Source organism: Cyprinus carpio, chromosome A23, assembly GCF_018340385.1.
Source record: "Cyprinus carpio isolate SPL01 chromosome A23, ASM1834038v1, whole genome shotgun sequence".
NCBI classification, from domain to species: domain Eukaryota; kingdom Metazoa; phylum Chordata; class Actinopteri; order Cypriniformes; family Cyprinidae; genus Cyprinus; species Cyprinus carpio.
This window is the reverse complement of record NC_056594.1, coordinates 16,029,028-16,049,951: the sequence shown is the minus strand read 5'-3', so window position 1 is coordinate 16,049,951 and position 20,924 is coordinate 16,029,028. Positions and strand designations below refer to the sequence as shown.

The window sequence follows — 20,924 nt, the reverse complement described above, 5'->3', positions numbered from 1 at the left end:
TATATTCTTATTTTATTACTGTCAGTTTACTTGTCTTTTTTAGTTAAAATAAATTCAATTCAGAGTTTGAAATCAAAGTTCTTTTTAAGAATCTTCCTCACAATATAAATATGAATCAACAACGTTATAAATTGTAAAACACAAATACACTGGGTGACGAAACATTTAGGTTGGATGATTGTAGTTTTAAAATGTCTAAAAAAATCCCCTAACTCCCCCCTTAAAATAAAATATCCCCCCATAAGAGCCACCTAAAGGGGGAACGCCCCCCCCCCCCCCTTTTTCCAAAAACGAAATTCAGGCTTTCAAATGCTATGTTAAACCTGAAAAAAGCAGAAAGGATTTGAAAAATGTAAAACAAACAAACCTTATGATGTAGAATAAAGTCGAAACATTTATTTTCTTTCTCTTTTCTTTCTTTCTTTATTTATGTCCCCTAAGGGCAATTGGTTTTAATTTACTATACATTAATAATTACATAAAAAACAGGACAACACAAGACCAAACAACTACCTACTCCCCACATGGCCGAATTTAGCAAAATAATTTAGGAATAAATGAATGTTTAAAGGAAATCTTAACCGAGATCCTGAGGGTAAAAACTGAAACTCAGAATAGAGAGGATGGGAAGGAACCATTAAGATAGATTGGGCTTTTCTAACTACCTGGTGATTATATAGGTCAGTAGGGTGGCTCCGCTGAACTCCTAAAATCTTGTGTTAACTTTTTTCATCAATGCAGTCTTCGCCTTCACACAAAGACTGCTGTACCAGCATAACATGGCAAATGTTAAGACAGAGTCATCAGGGATCTATCAACGTTAAATTTGGACAGTCTCCGTAGACAGTACAGATGTTGCTGGCCCCTTTCACAAATCTTCTCCACATTGTCATTAAAATTCAGCTCGTAATCAATCACACATCTCAAATACTTGTATGATTCCACAACCTCAACCTCTTTAATAGTTGTTCTCTTTATATCACTTTGATTACACCTAAAATCAATATGCATGCCTTTAGTTTTAGTAGAAAGATTTGTATATCTGTTATATGTAATATTTTCACAGGTACCTGCTACTCAAACAAGACCAAGCCATGTCTTCATTTTCTGTTGTTTCTTACAGTGTAATGCCGTTTGCTGCAGTTAGACAGTGTTGCTGATGCTTTTGTGTGTCTGTTTGTGAATGCAGTAAGCAAGATATCTGGCGTACAGCTAAAGGAGAGGAGGAAATCAGCATCTACAGATCAGAAAGGAGGAGGCGCAGCATACACAGCCAATACCACAGAGAAAACCGGGTGAATTATCATATCTGATCAGCAGTTTGAAAATATATACAAAAAATCTGGATAAACTAGTCTGCCTCACTATTTGATTGATTTTTATGAAATGTACTGTTTGCATCATACAGTATTGTATGCCACCAAACTTTTATATCTAACTAAATGCATCTTGATGACATGTTGCTGAAGCCATTGTTGCTGTTTAACATGCAAATTAAATGCAGTATGTGTACTGAAGTGTGTTTTTCTCATATCAGCATGCTATAGAAAATTCTGTAGAGGAGGGGCGTCGTTACCAGGGTAACCAGCATAACTACCATACACGATTGGCCGTGGAGGAAACGAGTCGTCAGAGTGAACCCAACGAGGAAGAACACAGTGCTTCTGAGGTACTGTCAAAAGATGCAGTGTCCCTTTATGGAATAGTAAAGTCAATGTAACTGCTCATTTAATGGACTTACACTACCAGTTTACAATACTGTTTTCTATTTGAATATATTTTAAAATGTAGTTCATTCCTGTTAGGGCAAAGCTGATGAATATGAAGTTCAAAAGAACAGCATTTATTTGAAATAGAAATCTTTTGTAACCAAATGAAAGGCTTCAATGTCTTTTTTGATATATTTAATGCATCCTTGCTGAGTAAAAGACATCTTACTGACCCCAAACTTTTATAGGTAGTGTGCATGAGGATTATTTAAGAGAAAAATGTATGGGACTTTCATCAGGAATTGATTGAATCAGGAAAAAAGGTTTCTGTATGACAGATGGTTGAAATGTAAAAGGGCCTGGTGGCACCAATCAAAAAGAGAAGTTCCATTTCAGAGGCGTGGCATGTTATTACCTTTTGTTAAAAGACTGTCATAGATTAATCATTAACTATACAGAAATGTGTATTAAGGAAGTACATAGGGTCAGTTTTAAATTCATGTTGGCTTGAACATTTAAAACTGAAATTGTTGTGGTGATTGTCTTTTTATTGCCATTGTGTCTAAAGTGTTGTTCCATCTGTAGTGTTAAAATCTCTGTAAGACGTGTGAGTGGTCCATTCATAGTGTCAGTGTTGCATCCTTAGCAAGTTTCTCAATCTACAAAACGAGTAATAACAGAGTCACACTTTTTTGAACAGGCTTTTTTTTTTTTTTTAAACCAATAATATAGCAAGACAAAAATGCTGAGTTATAAAATGAATTTTCTGGAGTAGTGACATCAGACTTGGTGTGTTGATTTGAAAACCAAATTTCCCATTTAAAATATATTGAAATCTTATGTTGAAACCATTGGTGTGTTTTGAAAATGGCATAAAAAGAGTGTGTGATAATCTTCATTCTCTTTGTATCTGTTGTTTTTTTAGGGTGAAACCGAAGCAAGACCTCCGAGCAGAGAATCATCAGATGAGGAGAGAGAGGAAAAAGAACCCTGGCCTGAAGATAACAGCAGCTCCAGGTGAATATTCATTACCCTCAGACTTCATATGCCACATTGCCATATATCTGACATACACATACTTCAGCCAGAGCCACACATATATGCACATATATTATAATTACAGCGATTACTCCAGCGATTACTCAGACTGGACAGCAGATGCTGGAATAAACCTCGAACCGCCCAAGAAGACCAGCGTGAAGAAAAAGAAGAAGAATGCCAGCAGCTCAGAAGAAGATGGAGAGAAGAAAAAAGACTCCAAAAAGGAGAGGAGAAAAGAAAAGCAGGACAAAGATGGAGCACTACCAAAGAAGAAGAAGCCAAAGGAGAAACGGAAGGTCAGTGGTCCTTTGTGTGATAATTCAGCTATGGACACCTCCCTTAAAACATGCTTATCAAGCTCACTTGTTTCTTGAATTTGTCCTTTCAATACTGCAATTATGTGTCAAAGGAGACTTCTGTCGTTCTGTTTTTATTTTTGTTTCCGTAAATAGTTATGAACATATGTCATTTCCGACATATCACCATTAATTTTTAAGATGGAAATTACATTTTAAACATTTTTGGAAGAAAATAACAGATTCTTTTCTCTTACCAAGGCTAATTTCATAGCTTCCATTGTAAGTATCCTAAATACACACTAATGAATGATATTTTAATAATATATATGAATAATATTACTTTTTAAACACATTTTCTGTGAAAAATCTTGTGAAAACTATGATTTTTTTTTTCTCTTCACTCTCTTTGTGTTCTTCACGTATCACATCTCATATTTAATCTCAAGTTCTTCAGTAACACTGTTGTCTCCTTGGTAACCAAGTCCACAAACTTTTGAAAGAACTTTATTAATGGCAAATATTTGTTTGTGGTAAAAATGAAGCCATATCTGAGTCATCAGTATTTATTAGAGTAAAAATATGACTAATTTTTATGTAATAAAAGTTAAAATATATGTATATATATATATATATATTTTTTTTTTTCCTTTTTGATGAGTTTATCACGGTTCTAAAAAGTCTACAACTGAGACAAGAAAATCCACTGACAATTAATTAATTGACTTTGAAATCTGTTTTATAATTTAATTACAACAAAGAGTAACTCCTGGGACATAAAGGTAGTTCTGTTTAAATTCCAGTGACACTGTTTCAGTTAACTTTCAGTTTTGTGTGAAAGTCATGCTTTGTGTACAAGTTACTCTGAACTTATCGTATATGTGTGTGTGTGTGTGTGTGTGTGTGTGTGTGTGTGTGTGTGTGTGTGTGTGTGTGTATTTATATGTTCAGAGGATGCCTGAACTGCAGAACAAGGGTTTGACATTAGAGGAATGGCTGCCGTCCGCCTGGATCACTGACACCATGCCACGGAGATGCCCCTTCACCCCACAGATGGGCGATGAGGTTAAAAACACATTCCTCAGTACAACATAACAATTAAAATGTGAAATATTATAATCTATATGGTATGTGGAGATATGCTTGTAACATTAATCTGCTTGTTACGTATGCAAACAGGTATATTATTTTCGCCAAGGCCATGAAGCTTATGTGGAGATGGCCAAAAAAAACAAGATCTTCAGTATAAATCCTAAAAAACAGCCCTGGCAGAAGTTAGAGCTCAGGGTAAGTCTTCAATATAATGAACTTTAACCACACAGTATTTTTATAGACATGATAAAACATAAAGAAAATGGTTTGTGATTGTGTGCCTTCAGGAGCAGGAGCTGTTGAAGATAGTGGGCATTAAGTATGAGGTCGGTTTGCCTACTCTGTGCTGTCTGAAGCTGGCCTTCCTGGACCCAGACACTGGCAAACTGACAGGCGGCTCGTTCTCCATGAAGTGAGTACAGTCTGTATGAGTCACAGTGACTTATTCACAGTGATCTTCGCTGAGTGGCTTTTAACCTGTGACTCGCATTTCTATTGTTGTCTTAGATACCACGACATGCCTGATGTCATCGACTTCCTGGTACTTCGGCAGCAGTTTGATAATGCAAGACAGAGGAACTGGATGATAGGTTAGTGTGTGAAATAGAATACGTTTTTGCACAGATGTTTATTTTTACAGGATTAAACGGGTCAGTGACACACAGGGACTTTCGAGATGATGAAAAGGAGAAGTCTTTATAAAATCTAGTTCAAAATGCTGTGGTCACGCAGGTTTGTTTACGCATTAAACACGTGGCCACGAGAAAAATATGTTGTTCCCTCAACATTAGAAGTCACGGCCATGAGAAACGGATGACGTTCCCTCAACATAGCATCTCGAGGCAACGACATAAGGATGTTGTTACCTCGACAAAATGATCTCGTGGCCACGACAAAACTAAGCGAACTGAACATGTCACCTCCCGGGCACCGTAGTATTGTTTTTGTAATGTGTTTTTTTTTTTTTGCTTTCTGTTAATGACTGCTTGTTCCTGATACAGAGTTGATGAGCATGTGTAATTGTGTCTGATTTGAGATGGATTTATTTTGTCAGGTGATCGTTTCCGGGCAGTGATAGATGATGCCTGGTGGTTTGGTACGATTGAGAGTCAGGAGCCTTACCAGGCTGAATATCCAGACTCTCTGTTCCAGTGCTACAACGTCTGGTCAGTTCTCTGTGTCCATCTACACATCTTTACACGTGTTATAGAGTAATTCAATTATTGTTACATCGTGTCCTAACCAGGCATGAAGGCGGACATAATCATTGTGGGCCATTAGTGGGCGACCGATATATTGCCGTATATACAGTATATTGATAAATACTGTTGTGCCCTGTTGGTTACATTGTTTGCTTCCTTTAATATATATATATATATATATATATATATATATATATATATATATATATTATTTTTTCTTTTTTTATATGTCTTTATTTGTGAAAAATATTGTATTACATATAAGTATTATATTACAGAATCAAGTTGTCATTTAAAGCATAAGTATGTTTATTTTACACATTTATTTTTCAGGGTTTTCACAGGTCCTTAAAAAGTCCTACATTTAGTTGTACCAAATTTAATGCCATAAAAAGTCCTAAATGGTACAAGAAAGTCTTAATTATGATTTTAAGAGGTCTTAAATTTGGGGACGGAAAGACAAGAATTGACGGCAAATTGTTCCGTAACTTCACCCCCTCGTCGACTCTTTAATTTAAGACTAAACGTGTTTTATATGGAGGTTTAGAAATGAATCTATAGTGAGCTTAGTTTGGTGTTGCACACTTTTTGTGTGTGTGTGTGTGTGTGTGTGTGTGTGTAATAGTAAATGGCAATATTGACAGCTTTGTGTTATTGTGTGATGCAGCTGGGATAATGGAGATACAGAAAAGATGAGCCCATGGGACATGGAGGAGATTCCCAATGAAGGTATGACGTGTCCCTCACAATCACTACAGCTGTTATTAGAATAAAATAATAATAATAAATTTTATTTATAATGCGCCTTTCACATGTTCAAAGCGCTACAACATACATACAAAATAGTCAAAGAATCAAACAAACACTGCAGTATCAAAAGATACACAATTTATAAATTAAAAGCTTGAGTAAAAAGATGTGTCTTAAGAAGTCTCTTAAAACAATTCACAGAAGCAGCATCCCTGATAGACGCAGGTAATGTATTCCATAACTTAGGCGCATTACAGGAAAAGGCCCTTCCCCCAATAGTTTTTAATTTACAACGAGGCTGACACAGAAAAATAACTTTGATTTGTCTATTTAATTAATATCTAATTATAATATTTTTTGCTTTGAACACAATTCATTTAAACTTGGATTAATTTGCCTAGAAATAAATATATAGAGATTATATGTGTAATTTGCAAATTAATGTACTTTTTCCTAGCTATACTGCTCTTAAATTTTTTTAAAGAATTTAATATTTTACTAATAAAACAAGATCTAATAAAAGCTGTGTGTAAGATCATTTAGATTTTTTTAAAGATTTTTGTATTATATTATTATAAAAATTTTTAAAATGTGGTGTTTTAAAGTTTACATAATGTGCCGTCGCCATCTTGGCAGCGCGCACCGCGCGCGACTCTCCCGGATAATCGAAAAATGGGCAAAAAGGCGGGAGCTGGTTGCTGAAGCCACGCCCACCAAGGCAATCCACCTGTCACTCAAGTGACCAATATTATGCAGAACTTTAAGGCTAATAATTTAAACAGATGAGTATAAAAAAAAAAAAAATTCCCCCCCTCACAGTGTGTATTAGCAATATCACCATTTTTTAAATGGGCATTTTTAACATGGGGAGTCTATGGGACTATTTAAATGATAGTTTTAGTCAATGTATCTTAATTAATCATCATAGGGCATTAACTGTGGTAATTTAAATTTCACACTAAGCACAAGCACATAAGCAACATGTGTGTAAGATCACATTAGATAAATGCATTAACTGTGGTAATTTGGTTGCACACTCCCATATTTTAAAATATTTTCATCTCTGATAAAAGACCTTGAGTGCGGTTCCATAGGTGATTGGCTTTGTGACCTTTGACGTTTCCTATTGGGAACTGTTGCCAGGTGCCCAAAATGTTACTGATTTCAGGTTGTTACTGTCCTTGTGGTGACATTAGGCAAAACCAGACCCGCACACACACACATACAAACATGGTAGTCTCAACCATGGCAACCATCAGATTGAGCGTATCAACTGTTCAGATGTCCAGCTGGCATTGTTTTAATAACAAGTTGTGATTGTCTGTCTCTTGTTTTCCTCCATCTCATTTTCTCCAACTGTCTGCAGCAGCATTTCCTGACGAGTTAGGTCTGAGTGTGCCTCTAACTGAGGAGGAGCAGAAGGCCTTATTGTACAAGCCCCTAGAAGGAGAGTGGGGCTCACGCACACGTGACGAAGAGTGTGAACGCATCATCAAGGGCATCGACCAGCTTTGCACTTTGGGTATGACGTTTTCATTTAGCATTATACAATAGCTCATTTTTATTACTATGGTTGTGTCCAAAATGGATGGAACATAACAGCAGTTCTTTCTCTCCTCCAGATGTGGCTGTACCATTTGAACTCCCAGTGGACTTGCAAGCATATCCAACGTATTGCACCGTAGTTGCTTATGTCACGGATCTGAGCACCATTCGACAAAGACTACAGAACCGTTTCTATAGGTCAGCACAAACTCTGAATGGACATGACAGTCAAATACCTGCGTATTTAAACTCTTGATATATTCCAAAAATTAGTGTGTACTTCTTAAGTAGATTATATCAAATTATATGTACATCTGTTATTTGCTTGCCTTTGTCAGGCGAATGTCGTCGTTGATGTGGGAGGTACGCTACATCGAACACAATGCTCAAACCTTCAATGAACCAGGCGCATTCATTGTTAAAACTGCCAAATTCGTATCTGACCTCATGCTACAATTTATCAAGTAAGTCAATCACAAATAAAAATTACAAATAAAACTGAACCAGTGGTGTTGGATTGGGATGCACAATATATTGATAGTAAATGGATTATCAGTCATTATCATTTTGATTTACCCGTGTTGTCCAATATTGTATAGTCAGTTACGCATGTTAATTTTCTGTATTTTTACTTTTATATTGCAATCATCTAATGCTCACTTAAAGTTAATATTTAAAAAACACTAATGATTTAACACTCTTAAATTTAATATTTAGCAAATTTCAAAATTAATATCCATTATTGACATACATAGTTATAATCCTGTGATGCATAAATTCACTTGTAGCATTTAAATTAGTTGTTTTTTAATAGTTTTGTTTTTAATTCATTTAGACAAAATAGTGTACGTTTTAATATCATCCATATATCAGTTAATTGAAAAACATGAAATTGATTAGTGCCAGTGCATCCCTAGCTTTTAGCCATACATGGGACTGATTTTAAATGCCTGTCTCTACGTCTGTGTTCTTTAGGGACCAAAGCTGTACAGATATTATTCCACTGTATAACAGTATGAAGAAAAACACTTTCTCAGATTCAAGCGATGTAAGTGCCATTGAAACACACATGTGAAAGACATTTAATACATTACCACTGTGCCTTTAACACTGTTCTTTTACTGCCTTGTAATCACTTGGAATTCATGAAATGTAAATGTGGGTATTTTTATGTCAGTGCTTAACATGACTTGACTGACACCTTTTGTCCAACTTAGGATGAAGATGAGGATGAAGAACAAGAGGCACCTTGTACATCTAGCCGAAATAAGAAGGTAACTTTAACTGATATTATACAATTTTAACAGGGCCAGAGAGATAAGATTTAATTTGTACATCGAGATTGTTTACATCTGGTAATCATGACTAATTGAGAGTGTGTTTCTGTTTCAGAGGCGGCGGCAGCAGCCTATCCTGAGGAGTCTGCGCAGTAAACCATCATCAGACCCTCAGAGCTGGAAGGGGCGCTGCAGAGAGCTGCTGGAGCTTATCTTTCAGTGTGAAGATTCAGAGCCTTTTAGACAACCTGTGGATCTGGAGGAGTATCCGGTAACACACTGACACATGTAGAAAGCACATACACACAAAACTCTAGTTCATACCTATAGCTTCAGGCAGGAATTATGAGGGATGCCATAGTCTCAGCCTCAGACCGCCTGCTGTTTGTTGACATTATCAATATTTATAACATTTGGACAAGCAAAAATTCAAAAACTTATGAAAAAGTATACATTTTCCACTGATTTGTTCAGGGATTTTTTTTTCAACTATACATTTACACAGTGTATGTATAAACCGACTGTAGAAATATTTTTAAATAGTGCTTTTGCTTGTTTTCCAGTAAAAATATCTAAACTTGCTTGAAGCAAGATAAATTAATAAAAAAGATGATTTATGACAATCCAAAAAAAAAGGGTCAAATGGGTAGGAAAAATAAATGTAAGATATATTCTCTTTCTGTCTTATTATTATCATAATTTTATATACGCTACCATTTAAAGGTTTGGGGTCAGTAAGAATTTTTTTTGTATTCAACAAGAATATATTAAATTGATCAAAAGTGACAGCAAAGACATGTATAGTGTTTCAAAAGATTTCTGTTTCAAGTAAAAGCTGTTCTTGCTGTCTGTTCTTGTTCTAAATTAATTTTCTATTCATCAAAGTATCCTAAAAAATAAAAAGTATTACGTTTCCGCAAAAATAACAAGCAGCACAACTGTTTTGAAACCTTGATATTAATAATAATAAATGTTTCTTGAGCATCAAATCAGCATATTAGAATGATTTCTGAAGGATCGTGTGACACTGAAGACTGGAGTGATGGCTGCTGAAAATATAGCTTTGTCAACACAGGAATAAATTACATTTTAAAATATTTCAAAAATGGAAAGCAGTTATTTAAATTGTAATAATATTTCACAATATCACTTATTTTTACCAAATAAATGCAGCCTTGGTGAGCATAAGAGACCCCAACATTTTCTAACAGTAGTGTAAAATTAATACATCTTGTTTAAAGGATGTTTAGGTAATTTGTACTGGAAAACAAAACAAAAATACTGATTAGAAAATAATTTTTTGCAGTGCACTGTCTGCTTGTATGCCCTGTTCATCAAAAATACCTCTCTCAGGACTACTTGGACATTGTGGACACTCCTATGGACTTTGGGACTGTCTTGAACCGCCTGTTAGAAGGAGAGTATGAGACTCCCATGGATCTTTGTAAAGATGTACGTCTCATCTTCAGCAACTCCAAAGCCTATACACCCAGCAAAAAGTCCAGGGTATGAGATCAATGACCAATTATTATCCTTTCATTTTCAAAAAAGACATGTTGCAATGGTATACCCAAGCCAGTTCATCTAGTTTATTTTAATACATGAGCGTTTTTGTGTATGCAGATCTATAGCATGAGTCTGCGATTGTCTGCTCTGTTTGAAGAGCATATCAGTTCGATCCTGACCGATTTTAAAGCTGCTCAAAGTCTGCACAGTGAGCGATTCACCCGTCAGCGGCTGCACACAGAGCGTTTGACCAGACAATCTGTGAAGAGGAGGAAGAGCTCTTCACCTTCAAGCTCCGCCTCTAGGTACAAACAGCATCTGATTGGTCACTGCAGAATATTATGTTCTAGAATTGGTCACTGTTTCTAAACGTTGCATGTACTTTTTCTTCTTTCCTGATTTGCAGTCCAGAAAGGAAGCGGCGGGTTTCGTCTCGCGCTCCTCCTCGATCAAACAATGCAGCTCCGCCCACTCCTGCTGGACCTTCCCGGGCTCCTTCTTTACGGCAAACACATCCACAAATCAACGGCAAGGCTGAGTCTCCTGCTGTCCCAGGTCGGACACGTAGCTCGGCCCGCTTTGGAACCCAACTCGCAGACGCACCTTCTACACAGTCAGCTCCTCCCCCTCCACCCACCCACAGTAAGACAGCAGAGCCCTCCTCTAGAGTCCTACGCACCCAGAACTCTCACTCCATTGGTGTCTCCAGGGAAACCAAGAGCTCTGCAGTTCCCCACACAAATGAGGGCGGGGCCAGAGAGTCTCGCAGGAAACTTCGGACACCTGTAAAACTCACACCAGGTCAGTAACAGATGATTAAACTAAGCATTAGTTGAAATCAATCACCTTTTTTCTGCTCATTAAAACTTTTTCCTAAAGTCCCCATGAAATCAAAATTAAAGTTATCAATATGTTAGTCTTAAGGTTATCTATCAGGCAGTGTGCTCCAAAACAGTGACAAAATTCGCATTTAGAAGATATAAGCATTCAAAGCTTGCAGTTCGTCACTTCTGCCAAAACGGCTCAATGATTTTTTTGACATCGCATCGTATTTCATCTTCTCATCAAATCTTCTGACCAATCAAATGCTCTCTAGAATCCTAAGCACCCGCCCCCTGCACTATAGATAGACGCTGAAGCACCGGCTGAGATCGGTCACTAGTTCACAGTGTAGTGTTTCCTGTACAGTGTATGACTCGTAGTGCACGATATAGGTGATAGGGAACGATTCAGACAGTGTAAGTAAGCTTTCGATTGGTGCAAATGAGGTCTGGTTTCACGTTGTTTCATGCAAACCTTAAAAACTTACAACTACACAGCCTTAGCATGTTTATGACCACTATTTTGTTTTACTAAGTGTTTTATATTAAATCTAGGGGGTAATCTATTAGACTGTGGCTGTCAAATTCCGCTTTACTGAGCTCAATGGCTCTGGCCCGAGCAGATAAACAAAACGCTATTGGCTATTTTAAAAAGCGGGCAGGGCTGCTAGATATGTCCCGCCCTCTCTTCATGTTTCAGTTGAAATTATGTCACCACATAGAATAATGCTGCGTGTTTCAAGGCGCTTCAGGGGACCTTAATTTGATTTAAAACTTTCTTTTGCATTGATTTTGTAGAAAAACTGTAATTTTGCTGATTTCAGCAGTAAAAATTGTTCAAATTGCTGAGAATACTTCTGCAAATTTTTTTTTTTTTTTTTGCAGTGATTTTGGAGAAGATCATTGAATAGTAAAATGTGTTAAACTGAACTTAAAGTACTTCTGCATATTTCAGTTTTTTTTTCCTGAAATTTACTTCTGCAGATTTAAATGATTGTAACTTTTTTTGTTTTGATTTCTAATTTTTTTAATGTGTTTTTTTTTGCACTAAATGTGTAGATTTTTCTAGATTTAAATGTGGTAAAACATTTTAAACTGAACGGAGAATACTTCGGATTTAAACGTTCTGACGTGATTTTTTTGTGTGTTTTTATTTTTAATGTTTTATATATATATAATTTTATTTTTTTAATTTTTTATTTTCTGCACAGATGTTGGGAAAATCTCTAGAATTTTGCAGATTTGCAAAATGCGATAAGAGTGTTACACACTTAATCATAGCTTAAAGCAAAATAAAATTAGAATTAAATTTAATAAACAAGCATGATGTGATGTGTAGAATGTTGTTAATGACAGCTGTGTGAAGTGGAAATCCATGGATCTTTCCAAGTGTTATGTGTTTAATAGCCAGGGATCGCACATGCTGATTAAAAAGATTGAAATATATTGTTAGCCTTTTTTTTTTTTTTTAAGATTGAAATATATTTTTAGAGCATCTGTTGTATGAATATATGACTCTTAGGGCCAGTCAATCACAACTCTTCTCCTCAAAAAAGTTTGCATTTGAATGGTCATAGTGAAGTGACTCTGGGAGTGGTACGAAGAGGTCGAGGCCGACCCAAATTAGACACACAAATACAAACGCCAGTAGAGGTACCGTCGCCCCCACTGTCCCAGGCCTCTGGAAAAAAGAGAGGGAGGAAAAGCAAGAGGGAGCTGGAGTCCCTACGAAGAAGCTCCTCCCACGAGGAGGAGCTTCTTCTGTCTACTGGTGATGAGGGCGGGGCTTCTTCTACAGCCCAGGACAGTAGTCTTTCTGATTCAGGGGTAGTGACTCCAGAGTGTCCGAAACCACGAGGCAGACCACGAGTCATCAGGACACCAGATACCACAGCTCCTTCAAGCCCCAAAGCTCTCAGAAGGAGCAGTCGGCGTGGCAACGAAGAAACCATGCCCCTGACGCCAGGCCCCGCCCTAAGGGAGGAGCCTGACATTTACATGGATGAGGATGGGAGCTCGAAAGGGCAGATGAGAACGCGTAACCAGGGTCGAAGGACAGCTTTCTATAACGAAGAAGACTCCGAGGAAGAGCAAAGACAGCTTTTGTTTGAGGATGCTTCGATTACTTTCGGCACGTCAAGCAAAGGGAGAGTCCGCAAGCTCACAGAGAAGGCCAAAGCCAACCTTATTGGCTGGTAACAATGCCAACTTTGCATGTCCTATGCGACACAACCCCTTATCCTCGCCCCACTGGAGAGGGGAAACCATTCCTGCTGCTATGAGATTCATGATTATCTGAATCTTTCTTTCGGACTCTCTAAATAGATTCTCACGGTTTGAATCTTTGACGCTTTTGGTGACTTCAAGAGTCACAGCCCCTTGAAATCCCCTGATAAAATCACCCCTTGAAATCACCTGATACATTTTCTTCCACAGAAAAATCACAAATGCAGTTAAATACTGATTTTCATATGCACTATTTGAATGCCAGTGAAGAAAGGTACTTATACAGTCTTAGGAATCCAAATACCTGATTTCATCTCTCAAGAAAGCACTTGTTTGAGTGTGTGTGAGTGTGAAATAACTTGAGCTTTTACTCTGTCTTGTTTCTTTAAACTGTTAATTTTATGCATTGTTTTTACACGGTTGTCGCTAAGGGCAACAAATCAAACACTTGTTCAGAAAAAATCTATTTTTAACAGATCATTGTGTAAGTGGCTGTAAAGCAGTAGTGGAGTGCAGAGAAGGACCTCATAAATCACGTGTTGTCTTTTTAACGTCTTTCTCTGCAAGTTAAGATCAGTGGCAGTGGTAATTCATGCATGTTTTTATATAATTAGCAATACCTTGTGCCTTTTCATACATTCAATACATTTTGGCTCCTTTGTACTCCCCAAGTTATGAGAGAGAGTGTGTTTGATGCTTTTGTGCATTGAATTATCCAGTACACATGTGTGTTATTGATCTGTTGCTGGGATAGAGATTAGTGAGCAGCATATCTAGCCATGACCACTGTGTGTGTGTGTGTGTGTGTATGTGTGTGTGCACTCACGTGTGTGTTGAGTTCATGCAGTTGTTGAAGTGTGATAGTGACATCATCACTCCATGCCTGTTTCATCTGGCTCCAAAAATGCACTGTGATCCCTAACTAGAACCAGGACTTATAAATACAGTGGCCACAAAAAAAGTGTTTGGACACTTAAACCAGTTTTAATGTGTGAGTGTCATTGCATTAGACTAGAGAATGAAATATCAAACCAGGTGGCTTTTGCAAACAAACAATGGTAGAGATTTCCTCAGAACTAACTTTACTTTCCGTAGCAGTTTTTTAAAATATGGCTGATAATTTTATACATCAATTTGAAAATTAATTGTGACTTATTATATTAATGATGAATAATTATTAATTTCTAATTATTATCATTATTATTATTTTTTTAAGTTAATGCAAAACATTTTCAAAGTTTAACTTGATTTTAACATGACTGTCGTCAAACAAGCAGTATTTTCATTTTGGGCTTTTTCTTCTGCTTAACAAGGCTGTGCTTATTTGATTAAAAATACAGTAAAAACAGAAATATTTTGAAATGTTATTAAAATTTAAAATAACTGTTTTCTATTTGAATATATATTTAAAAATACATTTATTCCTGTGATGGCAAAGCTGAATTTCAGCAACCATTAATCCAGTCTGCAGTGTCACATTATCCTTCAGAAATCATTGAAATACTCTGACTGGTGTTCAAGAAACATTTCTTATTATTATTAATCGTTGATAACTTGTGCTGCTTACTATTTTTGTGGAAACTATGATACAGTTTTCAAATTTCGGGATTGTTTGGTGAATAGAAAGTTAAAATAAACATCATTTATTTAAAATAGAAATCTTCTGTAACTGTAAATTTCTTTGCTGTCACATTTGATCAATTTACTAAACAGAAGTATTAATTTCTTTCATAAAAAAACAAAAAACATTTTTATTTTTTTGGGATGTTCCCCATAAGTTTACGCAGGTGTCCTAGCAGAGCAACCACAGTAGTTAATCGCATTAAACACCTCAAATGTATCCAAATGATTTTTGTGAAATATTTTGCTTTAACAGTTGCTTTCTTCTAAAGTGCCTCTTAGTTTGATATTTAATGCAATGACATTTATATGTTTTTAGGCATTTCTCATGTATTCAAGTACTTTTGATGCAACTGTTTGATGCTCCTTCAAACCACTTTTGACAGTTATTATGTGTGTGTGTGTGTGTGTGTGTGTGTGTGTGTAGCCAAGTTCATTGCCTCACTGTCTCAACACTGTACCTGTACCATGTAGCTCAGTGAGCAGGACTCTTTCTCTGTATTAGCTAAACTCATTCAGTTACTGTGGAACTGCTCGCTTCATTAGCAGAGAGGACTTTGTTTTTGCCCAATCACATTGAAACACTGTTTGATATTTCCCGTTCTGATGCATTGACTCGGCTTAAGTAGAAACCGCAGGGCAGTGAATCACACAAGAGGCAGTGTGCATGTTGTATTCTGTGTTTTGAATGTGCCTTGACTTTTTGTATGTACGTGTCTGTGATGTAATACTGAAGAATTAAGGTATTGTATCCCACTTTGAAGTCTGGACTCAGATATGCAGCGTAGTCTCTTTTATAAGAGAGCTGGATTACATTCAGTTTTGTTTGTCGCGATGTGATTTTGTCAGTTCTTGCGTACTTTTCAGCAGTTGTGGTCTGGGTCATCCATTACAACAGAGCTAATCCAGCTTTAAAACTGGTTTGATGAACCAAAGCCTTTGAATGAGTGTGTGGTTGTGGAGGTTTATGTATGAGACTGTTTGATGGGAACGTATGTGGCTGTTTTATATGCAGTTGATGCATGTCTGAGACTCTCGAGTGTATGCGATGTCCATTTCTGTGTGTGTGTTTATGTACAAGCCCCATGTTTTATTGAGCTGGTGTTTATAATCTGTTGCTACATGAAAACTGTATTATATCTGACTCACGACCCCTCTATTGCCACCATACTGCACAGGAAGTGACGTATCACGAACTGATTGACAGGTTTTAGAGTGAAGATCAAAGATGGATGCATGTTAGTATATTCTCCGGTCTTTTAAATCTGAAGGTACCGTCATGTTTGTGGGGTCAGGGTCTTTTTTCCCCTCTCTGGTCTTATATCCTCAGACTGCGAGGTCTTTCTATGTTAGTTTGTATACTTTTATATAAAGGAAAAAGTGTAAATAAAGACGTTAAATAGAATGTATGTGTAGGGTGTACTGCTGTCACATTAGTTCATACTGATATTTTAAGGAAATAAACATTTGTGTTTCCACATACTGTCTTGTTCTTCCATTCTTTAACATATCTGTGCTTTAATTTCAGTCATGGGAAACCTGGACATATCAGGGGAAACTAAAATTGTGTTTTCTGGGCCATAAAAATAGTCACAGAAATAAAATCTTTAACATTACGGGCATTTCTGTTACGAATTTAAAACTTAACTAAACTCTGCAATGTTTCTTTAGCTGGAGAAAGCTAATAAATTTTGCTCTTATATTTTAAGGACTGTTACCTGTTACATGAATCAGATCAATATTTTATGTATATTTATATATATATATTAATATATATATATATATATATATATATATATAATATATATATATATATATATATATATATATATATAATTATTAATATTATTATTATTATTATTAGAGATAATAATACACTAAATGTAACTATGAGGTTCAAGATAACATTTAAAACCATTAAATGGTTGATGACAAACCATTTCATGGAGAACAGCGCCCTCTTTCATGCATTAGTTGAAATTGCACATGCAATAAACCACTAGTTTGTATTGGTAGTAAAATGTACCACAAGTCCAATTCTATATATAAGTATGAAGGTGAGTGATGTCTGCATGACCACATGGTGTAGAACTACAAGCAGTGTTTATAGTTTTGAAAAAGAAAACGTTTTTTTTTTTTTTTTAGTGGTTGTGATTCAGGATATTATGCTTATAAAACGGATATAGTGTCTAGCACCTAAGGAAAAAAAAACTGTAACAGAAATAAATTAAACATGCGTACGCGGTTTCCGTTCCTGACGTGGCGGCGCGAGACGCGTACACGCCTCCTCTCGTGGGCTGCCGCTATTGGACGCGCAGTGTCTAATAAAGCTCAACTTAGAGGCGCAGGTGTCAAACCGAAACTACCCGCATGTAAATATCATATTCAGTTTTCAAGGCAATGCTTACACAACGCATAACAATCTAAGAGTTTCGGTGAGCTCTTCCTGTTATCAAGTAAAAAATAGTCTCTCTGACGATAGTGAATTCTGTGTTCATTCATTTAAGTTCTTGCATAAGGTAAGATACATGCAATTTGTTCAATAAATATTGCAGAATAAATATAGACTAGTTAAAATATTTTATATTTTTTATTTCTTTCTAATTTTTAAAAATACAACAGTAACAACAGTAGGCTAACTGTGTGAATGCAGATGTGAACTCTCTGTTATATTGAATGTACAGGCAGTGATGCCTCAAATCACGTCAGGTGTGATCATACAGCTGACGCTCCTGCTGTCAGCTCTACCTGCGCAGTATCTCATCTCCAAATGGACAAGCGGCACTGCGACACAACGATACATCGCCACTCAGAGGTAAACACCTGTGTGTGTGTGTGTGTGTGTGTGTGTGTGTGTGTGTGTGTGTGTCACACTGGGACTATTTAAAAAGAAGAAAAAAAACTTGTATCCTCTCTTATACGCTACAACTGAGAAGTTGGGGTATTTATTAATTAATTAATTTTTTTTTAAATACTTTTATTCAGCAAAGTTGCAATAAGTTAATCAAAAGTTATAATCATTTTATTTCTTTTTAACTTTCTGTTCATTAAAGAATCCTGTAAAAATGTATCCTGATTTACACAAAATATTAATCAACATAACTGTTTTCGACTTTGATAATAATGGCTAGATAATGTTTCTTGAGCAGCAAATCGTCAAATTAGAATGATTTCTGAATGATTGTGTGACACTAAAGACTGGAGAAATGACTGCTGAAAATTTAGCTTTGGCATCACAGTAATTACTTACATTTTAAAATGTTTTAAAATGGAAACCAGGCCTTTTAAACTGTAATCAGTTTCTTTAGCACTCTGGTACTGTGCTTCTCAATTAGGAAGTTGAAATATTTCCAACAGAAAAAACAAACAAACAAAAAACCAACATGTGACCCTGTATGTAACACAATTGTTCAATTAAAAAAAAAATGTATAAAAAAATGTATTTGGAAAATACGAAGGCAGTGAAACATAAGAACTAATGTTTTTTGGCAAATTTGAAACTGTCAGTTATTTAGATGTGAAGTAATATTGGACCTTGACATAGGGAAAAACAAGAAAAAAGAAAAAAAAAAAAAATGACAAGCCATCTGTTTTGTGCCAGATCAGATTATTGAAAAAAGGGTCATGAAATTATAAGACTATGTCTTCCATATGCTCCTATTCAGCATTGAATGTTATTATTGTTGTGGATGTGATTTATTTTTTTCTTCTTTTTTTGTGTTTGGAATAACATTATGGCTGAATAAAAGAACTTGAATTGAATTGAATTGAATTGAATTGTATGGTGCTGTTGTCACTGCTTGAAATATTCCATTACATCTTTCATATTCAGAATCCTTGACACATGGGACTCCATAAGAACATCCTACTTGAACACAGCTGTCTGGGTTGACTGGCTAAATACCTGGATTCCCAAACTACCGTAAGTCTATGCTAATTATCTTTTTAAACGAATTCTAATTCACTCAGATGCTGAAGTGGGATGTCATGTCATGTAACAGGACCTTCGCTGAGGAAGAGGATGAGTATCAAACTCTGGAAGAAACGCTTGCGATCGAGCTGATGATGCATGATAATGAGCACGGGTACTTTGCAGGTAATTTGTCTGAATTATCTCAGATGAACGCAGTCATTTAGATACTGTATATTTTTGTATAATCTGGCATTAAAACTTGCTTTGTTTTTATCTGGGATATGAATGTGTATTATGTGGAAAAATACAAGCAACAGAACATGACAGATTATTGTTGTTCAGTGTCAAAGGAGGTGCGAAGCCCCAGGCCGGCATACGTGCTGCACCGTGTAGGTCAAGTTGTGATGACACAGAATAATATGGTCGGGGTGATCATAGGATGGGATGCAGGACTCAGAGCCCCACCAGAGTGGAATAAGAGAAAGAAATACCCAGAGGTTTGTAAAGTACATAAACACTATTTTCATTTAAATTAAATAAATCATACACTCTTAAAAATAAAGGTTCCAAAAGTGGATTTTCAAAGTGATAAGAAGCCATAGAAGAACCAGTTTTGGGTTCCCCAAAAAACCTTTCAGTGATCAGTTCTTAAAAGAACCACGATAAAGAACCTTTTGTGCTAGTGTTTGGTCTGAGTCCACCTTTGGTCTGAGTCCTTGTCTTTAAGTTTGAGTGAAAGATGTTTATTAATGTCTTTATCTTAATTTTATGTTGTTACATTTTTTTTATTTTTTATTTTTTTATCTTTCACGTTACACATGACATGGAATCATGGATGTTAAAGGTTCATCACAGAACCATCAATGCCAGTAAAGAACCTTTAATTTTAAGAGTGTAAATGATGACCTGACAATGAACCTGAAACCACGGAAATATAACAGTAGTCCATTAAAAAGGTATATTTGTGTGTAGCTGGAGAGAGCCAAGGACACTCCTCATTACAGAATTATGTTCAGTGGACCTGATTCCTCATCAGTACTGATTGGATACATTCCCCAGTATAACATCAAGCTCTTTCTAGCCTTTCAGGTTCAGATAAATCTTTTACCCTTATTTCCTTCTTATAACATTTGTGTTTTCTTGGTAGTTTCTTATGGTTGTTTAGATTGCATATTAATCAGTGTTTGTGTCTGTCTTGTGCTACAGCCAGACATTCCTACTCTACAGCACTATTTTTCACACTTCGATGGGGAAAAGTTTGTTATGGAGGAATGGTTGCAAGAAATCTACCCTCACGACTGAAGAAGTGAAAACCTGAGAGGTTTTAAAAACACTTTGAAATGCTTGAGGACACAGACATGATGTCTGCTACCCTTCACTGACAGTATTGATTCTTTTAAAGCAATTGAAAAACACAAAGACAAAAGCAAGCAAGAAAATTTGAGAGATATATCTTGGTTACATACCCCATTTAAATATAGACTGAGTAATTTCAGTTATTAAACTTAGTCTTGTGGAATTTATGTAAATATATGTTAAGTGGCTTTCTCAGGGCAAAACTAAAAAAACACAAAAAGCAATTTTTACTCTGGCCTTTTTATATTTTTAAAACAATTAATAACTTGCAAACTTTGCAAGGGATAGGTAAAGTTATGAAGAAAATTGACTGTGATGTTAAAGGTCGATTATAGATTAAAATAAAATGTTTTAAAATGCCCTTAGGTCAAAATACGCACATGTTGATTTGACTTAGATGGGTTCCAGAAAATTAATTACTTTAACTTTCTGTTAAGCATATTTATTTACATGAGAAAAATAGAAGGATTTGTTGTTTAAAACAGTATTGAGAATGTGGTAAACAGTGTTCAAAGTAAAGCCGTTGATACAAACATGACTTCTTATTAAAAGTTTAATTTATTTAAAAAA

The 20,924-nt window shown here is 35.9% G+C and overlaps 2 protein-coding genes across 4 annotated transcripts in view; both read left to right on the top strand.

Annotated features, from left to right (window-relative positions):
• The window catches only part of LOC109073221 (PH-interacting protein-like), a 39,990-nt gene extending 25,084 nt beyond the window's left edge, over positions 1-14,906 (top strand). Inside the window, exons 20-39 of one of the 2 annotated variants that reach the window (XM_042713399.1) lie at positions 1,190-1,295; positions 1,538-1,669; positions 2,635-2,726; positions 2,833-3,046; positions 3,998-4,111; positions 4,226-4,333; positions 4,426-4,550; positions 4,646-4,728; positions 5,193-5,304; positions 6,008-6,069; positions 7,460-7,612; positions 7,713-7,833; positions 7,974-8,099; positions 8,611-8,683; positions 8,853-8,909; positions 9,028-9,183; positions 10,266-10,418; positions 10,536-10,723; positions 10,825-11,219; positions 12,762-14,906. In XM_042713399.1, coding sequence (XP_042569333.1) covers positions 1,190-1,295; positions 1,538-1,669; positions 2,635-2,726; positions 2,833-3,046; positions 3,998-4,111; positions 4,226-4,333; positions 4,426-4,550; positions 4,646-4,728; positions 5,193-5,304; positions 6,008-6,069; positions 7,460-7,612; positions 7,713-7,833; positions 7,974-8,099; positions 8,611-8,683; positions 8,853-8,909; positions 9,028-9,183; positions 10,266-10,418; positions 10,536-10,723; positions 10,825-11,219; positions 12,762-13,438 — 3,247 coding nt within the window. In that variant the 3' untranslated portion in view covers positions 13,439-14,906. Of the gene's footprint in view, positions 1-1,189; positions 1,296-1,537; positions 1,670-2,634; positions 2,727-2,832; positions 3,047-3,997; positions 4,112-4,225; positions 4,334-4,425; positions 4,551-4,645; positions 4,729-5,192; positions 5,305-6,007; positions 6,070-7,456; positions 7,613-7,712; positions 7,834-7,973; positions 8,100-8,610; positions 8,684-8,852; positions 8,910-9,027; positions 9,184-10,265; positions 10,419-10,535; positions 10,724-10,824; positions 11,220-12,761 lie in introns of both variants that reach the window. The other variant, XM_042713398.1, reaches the window with a different exon arrangement.
• Positions 14,907-17,408: 2,502 nt separating this feature from the next.
• Positions 17,409-20,924, top strand: LOC109073219. Of its 2 annotated transcripts, none has more exons than XM_019089379.2 (7): positions 17,409-17,604; positions 17,770-17,900; positions 18,918-19,007; positions 19,087-19,181; positions 19,341-19,495; positions 19,971-20,087; positions 20,205-20,924. In XM_019089379.2, exons 2-7 carry the CDS (start codon positions 17,776-17,778, stop codon positions 20,298-20,300), a joined length of 678 nt encoding a protein of 225 aa, XP_018944924.1. In that variant the 5' UTR covers positions 17,409-17,604; positions 17,770-17,775; the 3' UTR covers positions 20,301-20,924. The 2 variants fall into 2 exon arrangements, with proteins under 2 accessions (XP_018944924.1, XP_042569390.1); XM_042713456.1 differs by having other exon boundaries at positions 17,442-17,520.